This window comes from Anneissia japonica, unplaced genomic scaffold (genome assembly GCF_011630105.1).
Source record: "Anneissia japonica isolate Jap-2015-1 unplaced genomic scaffold, ASM1163010v1 scaffold287992_len753583_cov170, whole genome shotgun sequence".
Lineage (NCBI taxonomy): Eukaryota > Metazoa > Echinodermata > Crinoidea > Comatulida > Comatulidae > Anneissia > Anneissia japonica.
The window spans coordinates 53,047-64,901 of record NW_022723469.1 but is presented as its reverse complement, the minus strand read 5'-3'; the positions used below and the strand labels follow the sequence as shown (position 1 = coordinate 64,901).

The 11,855-nt window shown below is 32.3% G+C and overlaps 1 protein-coding gene and 1 long non-coding RNA gene across 2 annotated transcripts in view; one reads left to right on the top strand and one right to left on the bottom strand.

Moving 5' to 3' along the window:
* Nucleotides 1-364: 364 nt before the first annotated feature.
* On the bottom strand, nt 365-1,920 carry LOC117112224. Its single transcript, XR_004445995.1, has 3 exons — nt 1,707-1,920; nt 1,099-1,170; nt 365-697 (listed from the first exon to the last, which is right to left on the bottom strand). It is a non-coding gene; the product is annotated as an uncharacterized LOC117112224 (long non-coding RNA).
* A 1,071-nt stretch (nt 1,921-2,991) lies between these two features.
* LOC117112205 overlaps nt 2,992-11,855 on the top strand; it is a 10,948-nt gene continuing 2,084 nt past the window's right edge. The window contains exons 1-4 of the mRNA XM_033255278.1: nt 2,992-3,219; nt 3,880-3,971; nt 5,729-6,214; nt 8,595-9,056. Coding sequence (XP_033111169.1) covers nt 3,959-3,971; nt 5,729-6,214; nt 8,595-9,056 — 961 coding nt within the window. The 5' untranslated portion in view covers nt 2,992-3,219; nt 3,880-3,958. The remainder of the gene's footprint in view (nt 3,220-3,879; nt 3,972-5,728; nt 6,215-8,594; nt 9,057-11,855) is intronic.

Here is an 11,855-nt window from a genome sequence, read left to right as displayed (position 1 = left end):
GCCTGGACCATGCTAATAAGAGAAGAATTCTCTTGCGTTACATTAGATACAGAATTGCTCACAGAATTGTTTACATTACCTACATTACCGGCATTGTTAACAACATTACCCGATTGGGTTTCAATATTATTTACAGAGCTATCTACATTTGCATTATCATTAGAACATTCTTGAACAGATTCTACATTTACATTCTCTGCAGGTGTGAAATTATCATCAACCTGAGATTCTGACATGTTAATACCTGGCTTAACCGGGGTTGCACAGACTTCACCTAGGATTTTTCTTGCTAGTCTGGTTACTTTGTTGAAATCATTCACAACAACACCAAGCCAATCTTCTTCTTTAACAATTTCTTCTTCGTCCATAATGGTGTCAACTAGCGCATCGTGAGCGTCTTCAGCAGCATCAAGTCGGATCTTTGCTCTTTCAAGCAGCAGGCGAATCTGTTCCGCGACCACGTCTTCTTCCTTTAATTCAGCATGTAACTCATTTAAGGCTATGGTCAACTTTCCCTTGCGCACAGCTCGGTTCCTCTTCAAAGCAGTTCGATCCTGCACCTCCATGTTTGCAGTTGGTTCCGACATCAGTATAAGTTAATTGAATTGTGGCGAGGCGAGGGATCGGATCAGACGCAGGGAGAAAGTATTGAGATAAACAATCCAGTAAAATTACTAGATAAAATATTTATTCAATTCTGAAAGAATCAAAGACAGTGACAATACATCAGTCAGTAAAACAGTAAGGTAGCATGTAATCAGTAAACCTTGTAAACATAAATTTACCAGAAGCATAAACTATTAAATAAATAGTATCATAACTAAATACAGTAAATCATGTTGTAGCTTAATGCAATCATCAGATCTTTAAGCTCAAATCAGAATCAAATATGATTGAAGTTACATAATATACAGTAATTCCAAATTATATCTAATAAGCGTTATAATTAAGTTAACATAATGCATATTGTAAGCCTAAACATAATCAGTAAATTAATGCAATGTCTTTAATAATATGTGTAAGAATTACATTAATTAATTAAGATTATCAAAGAGACTATGTAAGCAATAACATATCAATCCTAGACCATGAACTTACAACTTATCTCCCCAACTACACATCAATTCAATACAGTACATCAGTTTACAGTAATTGCACCAGTAATACATTCTGAATCAAATGGAATAAGATAAACATAAATGCAATATGGTAAATAAGAAATGCAAACAATAAGCTTGAACACATTCCAGAGGTTGTCTAATAAACAAGCATCATAGATAAAACCTCATAACACAATTTGACAAATGTATACCAATGCGCCAATGTAACCATAATATATCTATCTCAGAAAACAAAGGAATTATATCAGATGCAACATAAAATAGTTCCTACATTAACCATTATATTAATATTTACATTATAAAAATATATGGTATAGATTATAATTTATGATATTCATGTAATACATCTTACATAAACGTATAACTCTCGTAGCACATACAATAAAATCAGAGTAGAAGTATCATGACAGTCCAAATTAAGCTAGGCTAGCTATCACACCATAAAGTCCAAGCAGGACCGACTAAGTGCCGCTATCACTACACATGTGTAACAGGCATGCAACTCGTTCTAAGCAAAATGTGATTAAAATACGATTTACAGTATTGACAACTACTCTAAGGTCAAAATGGCTCTAAAATACTTACATATCATATACAGCATGATATCAAACTTCAGAAATGGTTTTAACAGATAAAACCAGCAATTACTTTAGCATAAAAACATAACGTGTGACAGCGAATTCATCGTCAAATCTGAATTACCCACGCTATTTACGCCCTCTACGTTACGATTGGTGATAGAAAATTTACGCCCTCAACAATATAGTTTCTCATCGAAACAGTTTTCATATCACAATTAATTGCTACAGAAATTGTGATTGTGTTATTTTACTAGGTCAGTAACTAATGAATAACAATGATCACAATTGAACACTGAAGTAAGCACAAGCTGAATACATGAAGTGAAACATCTGAAGCATGTATTCATAAATTTGGTCAATGAATTCCATAGTCATAAAAGCCAGTGTTGGGACAGTGGAAAAAAGACATAGTTCTTTAAGAAAGGGAGACTTGCTGGCAGATTTGTTGTGCAATGTAAACAAAGTGACTCTGTCAAAGCAAAGCTTTTCATTTAGCACAGGGATTAATATCCCAGTGTTATGAACTTTGACATTGTAGATTAGCTTTTTTCTATTGATTATAGTTGCTGTACAATAAACTACATGATAAAAAAAAGTAAAATAAATAACCACAGTACCCTACCCAGATTATTATCAATACTTACTGAGTCCTAGGCAGCAGTTAATGTATGCTAATTTACTTCATACAGAAAAACATTTTACAATAATTATTTTTAAAAATTATTATTTCAACAGTAAGAAAGTCACCTGAGAATATAACTAAATTTAGATCATTCAATTTACACATAAATATTATAGGTACACTAGAAGGAGGCATTTATTTGAGGAAAAAATAGACACCCTAAATTATCAAATGAGGCTCTAACTGGGCGTTTATTTGAAGGGACGTTTATTCAATTGGGGCATTTATTTGAATGAATACAATAAGTGTGTACATCTGTACTGTACATTCTAAAAATCAGCTACAAACTGAGAATCCAATATGCTTTTCCTTGGAAATATTGAATAGTAAGTAATACAATTTCTATTAATTACAGGCATGTTGACAAAATTAGGGTACCAACAAACATTCAACTACTGTAATAACATGGATAAGGGAACAAAGACTCTAAATCAATATATTTGTAATATTTTTTTTATATAAACTGCAAAGCCAATAGAAACATACTAGAGGGAACAAAATCTCTAATACAATTTTACACTTCCAACTACAAAGCCAATAGAAATTTTTGTTGGAACCTATTCAGAATTTGAATTTTCATTTCTATTGTAATACTCTTTTAAAATTTTCTGGTAGCAAGTTTGGGATTTTTTTAGTAAATGACTATTCACTGTCCTACTCCATTGATGGTTGTTTTGGATTTATTTACTTGACTTTTAGGAAAACATAATGTACAGTCTAGTCACATTTAACCAAGTTAACCAAGGTGCGATGATAATTCATCCAACGTTGAGGAGGCACAACTGAGTCAGAGTTGGTTTGCGGTGATTGATTTTGTAAATGTGTTGAATCATAGGTAGGTAGTCTCCAAATTTTTTATGTTTACTGTACTGCCAAGATTTTATAGAAAACTTGTTTTGAAGGATCCATAATTGAGAACTTGTCCCGCTACAAGTCAAACTATACTATACATTACTGTAATTGAATAATTCATAAGCTAATCATTCTGATGTTATTTAATACTTCAAGTGTACACCAGATTACAAGTCAAATTTACCGTCATTTATTTTTCTTTGCAATGTTTTTAAAAACAAATCTATAGACTAAAATATGCTTGGTAATCACCAAAAACCTTTGTTTTTTATCAGTTATTATTATACAGTTATGGAGTAGGATCTACAAACTTAATAAATTTCACATTTTAAACACCAAAATAGCAGTGGTTATACAGTGACTATACTGGTATTCACAGACCATCCAGGCTATTCCAGCACTTCATTCATAAAGTGCCCTCTATATTACTAACATGCAGTTAGAATTCACTTGCATTTTCTTTTGTATATTAAATGCTTTCTGTACACGACATATTTCTAAGTTCCCTGTTTGGACTCTGCACTTGCAGTCAAGAATGAAATCTTTTTATATAATGGCAACAATAGGTACTTGTTGAGCTAAATTAAAATAAATTGTGATGTTTGAAATAAGTATCTTCTATTTTTATCAAATCAATTTTTAGTGCACTGAAGCTTGGTGAAGATCAAGAATTTGAGTAAATTATTTAGTAATTGCTGTGAGAAGTAGAGCACACCAGAAGGATGGAGGAATCAGGTAAAAATGTTGTGGCATTTATAGTACTTTCTAATCTTCCATGTACAGTAGCCATCTCAAAGCATTTCAGAGTAGGCCTGTTATCCTGGTCAGTAACTCAGATGGTTCAGTTGACATGAGTTATGTTAAAAGCCATTTGTGAGGTCTCACCACGAAATGAGATGCATTGTTGGTAAAGTCATTTTGAGATAATCATAAAAATAGTCAAAATTTTTACACAATTTTGATTTTAATGTTTTTTGATAACTTGATATTTATATTTGATGATTGTATACTTTTAAGTAAATCTTCTTACTAAAACAGTGTTCTTTGTGCATATTCTGTAATTCTAGTCCTATTATTTGTACAGGTTAGTACAGGTTAGTTTATCTTGGAGGCCGATTTTCTCAAAATGTGGTTCTTTTACACATAATATTTAAATGTTCACATCTCTGGATCTACATATCCAAGTGAAGCCATTCAAAGACCAAATTAAAGCTTATAATGTAATCTACCCAAATATAAAAATAAACTTAATTTTTGATATTCTTAACTATGAGACTCATTTTGTGGTGAGGCCTCACATTTAATCTTGTCACAAAACAGTCATTAGGTATAATTTTATATAAGCTCAAATAGTTTCATCAGGTCTCTGGATGTATGAACATGGAAAAATTCTTGTAAGTAAAGCAATAATATACACACTGTTTGTAGCATTTCTGTTGAAGTGGAAAAAATGTAAAAGTAAAAACAAATGTTTATAATCAGGGGTGTACTGGAAATTGGGACAACTTCCCATACTCCCACAAGCAAGAATCTCCTGAAAAAAATCAAACATTAATGGAAGCAGTGTGATTGGTGTGGTAACTCATCCGATTGATGGGTTTTCCACACAAGACCTATGATGCTATTCCTCGTTTGGCTACTCCAGGCCGACTCGAGTGGATTGATTGTGGACCATTACTTTTTAAGTACATAGAGAGGGCGCAACAGGGCGAGGGTTTCTAATCTCAGGTTATCTTGTTTTTAATATTTTAAAATCAATATTTTATGTTTTAATTTAATTAATTTGTTAATATTTAAGATCTAGTTGAATTTTCTTTTATTCTGAGTCTTTTCTTACTTATCAATCCAATATATAATTATGCTTTTATTTTCATCATTATGACTACAGATTTGTGGGACTTAATACACAGAAAATTGGGGCCAAATTGACTTCTTGGGGCTGCGTTGACTTGTGGCTGAGTTGACTTGGGGCTGACATCAGTGGCAGCGCTATTGGGGACAGCCCCCCCATCAGGAAGGCTATGCCCCTTCCCCCGTCAAGGAGAAAACCACAGTTTTCTACATAATTATTAATACTAACTTTAAATCAATTAAATAAGCCCTTGAAACAACTAAATTGTCATATTTTTGGGGGCTTCAACCCCTGGACCCATTTCAATGGACTTTTTCTTGTCTGAGACATCGTCCCCCGTTGGTGACCTTTGATCCCCTTCGGGCAAATCCCCTTGTCGACATGGGGCTGACATTGAATGACCTGCCATTGTATTTAATTTCTAATGGATGTTAATATGTAATAAAGTAGTATTTAATTTAATAGTAGAAACATTATTTTTAAGTGTTAATTTAATTATCATATATGTTACTTTTGCACATACAGTAGAACATGCTTTTGGACATAGGGGAAGTCATTAACTCTGTTAATGAATGTTTAATGTTTTAGATTTTAATCATTTTCATTTGTGCTATTATTTTTACCAATTTTTTCCCCACAGAGTTTAAACAATTGCTAGTGAAACTTTCTGCTGAAATCAAAAAGACAGAGTACATAGACATGTTGAGGATTCTGTACACAGGTTTTGAATTGATTACTAAAGTAGAATTAGAGAAGGCTGAAACGGCCCTTCATTTATTCCACTTATTAATAGCACCAGGAATTTTGAAGGCAACAGACATTTCAGTTTTGTTTGAAACTATTGAACTAACTGGATTGAGATATTTGAAGGAGATTATTGAGAGGTATGCGACATATCCAGGTGAAGTGAAGATCACTCGATTTTCAGCACATCGTCAACGTATTGTTGCTCTTGGAAGAGGCTTCTCAGTTGAAGATGTCCAGAAGCTTAGTAAATTATATGGAGGCAAGGTTTCTTCTAATCCATGGAAATTGATTCAGCATCTTGAATATACATCTACAGTTTTAACAGAAGATAATATGCCATCATTTACTCAACGTTTGAGAGACAGTAATGTAAATGAAGGTTAGTGAAACAGGACAACCTAAATCTCTATAGAAAGCTGAGTCCTCCAAAAATACCAAACACAATCCATTCAACAACAATTCAAATGCACCAAATTCAAACCATTCAAACATGTTCCAAATGATTCAATAGGAAGTCACACCATTGAGGTAATACTCACACCATCACATTCAAGGTGTGACCATCTACCCCTAAAGCAAACGAAATATGCAAGACAATCTAATATAAACTCAAACCGTCTAATGAATACTGAAACCGATCAGCCATAAATTACTTAATTTGATGTCAAGACAAACATCTATTAGTCACGTATTTCATTTAAAACTGACATTGTCCAACACAAAAACATTTTATTATCTCATTTGCCCAACCATTGAGCGTGAATCCAATTCATTCTGCTCATTCAACTACTCTGGATACCCACCATGCTGTGATAAATCAGTGTATTTACTTTTCAAATGCTGATTTTTCGAATGACAACCATTCATGCAACTACTATGTACACCAAACCATGCAGTGATAAATCAGTTCATTCACCTATATTTCAAACAACGACTTTTTGAACGACGACTTCTCGAACAGCCCCATGATCACCGAACCATGCAATGCAAATTTACCTCCGACATCATCAATGACATCATTGCCACACATCATCATCGTTCCCTCCTCGCTTGTTGCTGCTGCCAGCTGCGGATGATGGGGTGAAGATATTGAGGAATATACAGTAAGAATACTTTGCTAGATATTGCCGCAGTGTTAGAAAGTTATACAAGTGAACACTGAACCATGCAGTGCGACTTTACCATCACTAATAGGCTTAGTAATAATAGTTAAATGTTAATATTAATAAAGAAAGGTTTGAGATAACAACTCCCTCATTTGATATAATAATAACAATATTAATCATCATCATAATGTATTTCAAAAACCTTCACCAAAGAACATATCTGAAAATTAGAAAGTATACAAAAACGAGCATTAAGATAATTTTGTGTGCTTTATATACAAGTTATGCTAACGTACTTACCTTCTTTAATACAGTGATTTAGCTGAAAGACGCCAGAAATTATGTTACGAATTTGCAAACAAATTTAAAAATCCAGCTGCCACATGACATTATCTCTTACCAGACCCACCTGATATATTGTGCAGCATGGATCTGAGACAGAGGGAGGAAGTCCCACAAGTAAAGTGCAGAACCAACAGATTAAAAAATAGCCCTATTCCATATTTTATTAGACTGATTAATGAAAAGTAATTTTAAATGTAATTATCATCTATCTCTATCTCCACAACAGAGAAACCGTAATGAGAACATTTTCAAATAATATACAATTAAAATACAGAAAGTAATGAGAACATTTCAAATAATTACACTACCTTATTTATTTGAAGAAACGCCCTGGGGCATTTGTTCTGAAAATCTTTTGAGGGGGAGGCGTTTATTTTTTCAGTGTCAAATGGATACACATATCTTTAAAAAAATTCCCCTTTATATTTTAATAATAGTCAACTCATTAAACATATATAAAACATCAAAGTTTTTTAATATTCAATACCACTGTACGTTATACAGTAAAATAGCGTCTTCACTGGAACTGTCTTATGCGCTTGCTGTGCAACGGCAAGTCATGGTCAGATTGAGGGCAGCATAACGTTGTTTACCATTATTACTACATCCCTCTCTTTTAAGTTAATGTATCAAACAATTTGTTATACAGTATAGAATTTACTATGTAAATGGTTTATAATTAGATCATTAATTATATGAACATTAGGTAAATATTGGGGTAATTGATTTATGAAAAAAATATTTCAACATTTTAATTGTTCCAAATAAACAAAGTTTGATAGTCAAAAAATAATTGTAGACTAACAGAATTCAAAAACTGGATGAAAGCATTTTTTTAATGAAAAACCCATACTGCCACAATCTGAAGAACCATGATTTACGCAGCATGTATCGCGGTAACTGTAGCCATTTTGTTTTTCGAGTATCTAACAGTTTTCTATTCGACTGATCATCTTCAGTAAGTAGGATTTTACCACTGCGCAGGTGGGCGTGGTTTAACGAAGAACGAACCAGTCGAATACGGCCAATGTTAAATTTTTTCTCCTTTTTAATTTTTTTTTCAAGACTGATTGGGAGGGGGGGCACCATCGGCCCTCGTGCCCCACCTTCCACCCCTCTGGATCCGCCCCTGTCCCAATGAAATACAGAATGCAAAAAACAAACAGAAAAAATTCATTAAAAAAAGTTACTAACTGAATCATATTTTAAATTGGGAATTGAATAGTTTTATTAATAGAGCCTTTAATGGTAGAACATAATTTATCAGTTTTACTATTTGAATCTTATGGACTATGTTTCTTGAAATAGGTTTCAACCGAATGCTTTTGGAAATTTCTGATGCAATTAGCAAGAGAGATGAAAAGTATGTAGACATGTTAAGAATTCTGTACACAGATATTGCAAGTTTTAGAACTGAATTGGAGAAAGCTGAATCTGCCTTTGATTTATTCCAATTACTGAGAGTAGCAGACATTTTGAAGCCAACAGACTTTTCAGTTTTGTTTGAAACAATTGAAATAACTGGATTGAGATATTTGAAAAAGATTATTAAGTATGAGAAATATCCAGATGAAGTAAAGATCACTCGATTTTCAGCACATCGTCAACGTCTAGTTACTCTTGGCCGAAACATTTCAACACAAAATCTTCAGAAGCTTTGTCAGATGTATGAGGTTCCTGTCAACATTTCTTCCAATCAGTGGAAAGTAATTAATTTTCTTGAAGGTAGTTTTACTTTGCCAGACCTGCTAAGGAAATTGGAAAGTGTTGGTGAGTACGATGATTAAAAGAATAATTTAATTTGCAATGCTACTTTATATAAATATTTATACTTTATACATTCTTTGTAATAATAATTTATTGATGATGATTGTCAGAGCCAAATAAAAGGTGCAATACCCCTGCCATTTTGTCAGGGGTGAGCCACACATACATTCAGAAAATTCAACCAACTCATTTCTTATATTACTTTGTTGTTAATTGTAATTTGTATTTTATGGTCTTTCGTATGGATCAAAAATACTTGAATCTTTAGTCATCATGAATTGAGAAGAAATAAAATTCTGTCAGTGTTTAGAATTTCATATATATCTTCTTGAACAATGGTGTCATAGCATTTATGCAATATGGTTAAACTCTCATCGAAGTTTCAATGGCAGTGGCGGGTGACATCCATTGGTCATGTTATATAGACTAGTTACTTTGATCTCTTTCCTGTGCTCTCTATAAATGAAATGGTAAAGGTTTTTCTACAGTATTGCATTTTACTTAGTTTTCAATGTATGTGATTTGTTGATTGTGTTTTGTAAGATATTTTAACCTATATAGACTGTCTATTAAAACCTGCAACACCAACAATTGTTCCACAATGCTAGCTGAAAAATCAGAAATAAAATTGTTTATTTAAACTACAATAATCATATAAGTTCACTTTGAACAATTCACAGACTTAAAAATGTTAATGATGCTCTGTAAATATTTTACTACAGTTAAGAACCCGTACATTATTTAAAACTGAAAAATATTCCCCCATATGCCTATATTACTACTAGTTTAACGCCAGCGTTAATATAGCAAACCCTGTTTGTGTGAACACTTTTGAATTTTAATCCATGGATTGGCTTATGTCGGCGTAAGCTACCCCAATCTTACGGTGTATGTGTAAACATACCCTTAGATTACTAGTTCTATTGGGTCTTCTAAGCTCATCTAATTATTGCAGAACCTTGAAGCAAAGAGTGTATAATAGCAAAAGGTCTGACTGCCCTGATTTTGCATGAACGCTATGAATAAAGAAAAAATTACTACCGTGAGGTAGAACTCGTGCAGAGTTCGAAATTCAAGCATGCGTTCAATGCAAATGACCTTTATGTTCTTTTGAAGGGCACTCTCTAGTTAGTGGTAGTACATTTCAAGATAGCATTCCATTTCAAAGATACCCCGGAAGTCAGACCTTTTGCTACTCTATACTCTTTGCTTGAAGTTACAGTAGGAATGAAATTTTTCAGATATCACTGACAGTTTATCTTAGAAATTTGTTGAGTTGGCACGGAATGACCCATTAAACAACTAGAGTGCTGACAAGATGGCGAAGCAATGCAGAGTTATGTATGTGTACCATCCAAGATGGCTGTCGTAGTAATGCGCCACCTTCAGGCTTGGTATACATAATATTACTATAAATATGCCCTCTGACTGACTATTATTTCATTAATGATAATGAGTAATGGTAATAACAAATTATTAAACTATTGTAGCCAAAACGAGGCCAAGTGGAGCATCTTATTCAAAAATATAGTACTAAGGAATGAAACTTAAAACGAGTTTCAAACATACGGGTAACTAGCTGTACTGAACTTTCTGAGTAAATTGAGGGCGCAATTGCAAATGATGTTGCTTTAGGCGAAATTTGATTGGCTAAATCTATGGCAGCCATCTTGGATGGTACACATACACAGCTCTGCATATTTCGAACATCAAATACATTGGAGTTAGCCCACTAGTATTCTTATTATATCTCTTTTTCTGCAAAATCAACACTTCTGTTTGCTACGCGTAAATCGCAGAGAACGCTATCTTGTGTTTATAAAATCTCTGATAGTTATTGTTTAGGTTTAGAGGGCGCTATTGCAAAATAGAAACTGAAAGATCCATTATTTTCTGGGGATAAATCCTGAAAAGTGGTCAAGGTAATTTTTGATTAAGATATACTATCAGTCAAAAATCGAGAAAATAACCTTAATTATTTGACTCTAAAGGCACAGTCGACTTAGGCAAGTTTAACTGTACACACTTATCCAAATCTGCTAAAGACCAGGAAAACCCCGGTCCCAAAAGTAGTCTTTAGGTGGAGGGAGAAATTTTTTTTAATAAAGAAGAAGGTTTAATTATAAAATTACTTTCTATGACACATGCAATATGGTAAATATGAATAGATGACATCAAACTCTCCCAGAAATTACTTGTTGTCTCAGGTCTGAAACTCACTATTAATATCAAAACAAGATACAAGATAAAATAAAATTTATTGTCTTCAATTAAAATAAACAAGTAAAGTACAATTCCAAAAAAATTAAATTAAAATTGGTCAAGGAAAAAAGGAATCGGCATCAAAATTCCATCAAAAAGCACAACAAATTTAAAATTATAGAAGACCTACAATAAGAGAACAAAAAAGGGTTATTACACATTTTAAACAAGAGAAACTACTCAAGAAGAAAACCATAATTATTATTATTATTATTAAAGTATTTTATTATTATTTTTAATAATGATAATGATAATAATAATAATAATAATAATAATAATCACTATTATTTTCATCATTATTACAATTATTATCTATTATTATTTTTTTTTTTTTATTATTAATATTTATTATTAAATCACAATATGATTATTATCTATCTCTTATGATTTTAATTAAGTATTTTATACTTATATTTATTATAACTACTCAAGAAGAAAATCAATAATTATTATTATTATTAAAGTATTTTATTATTATTTTTGATAATGATAATAATGATAATAATCACTATTATTTTCATCATTATTACAATTATTATC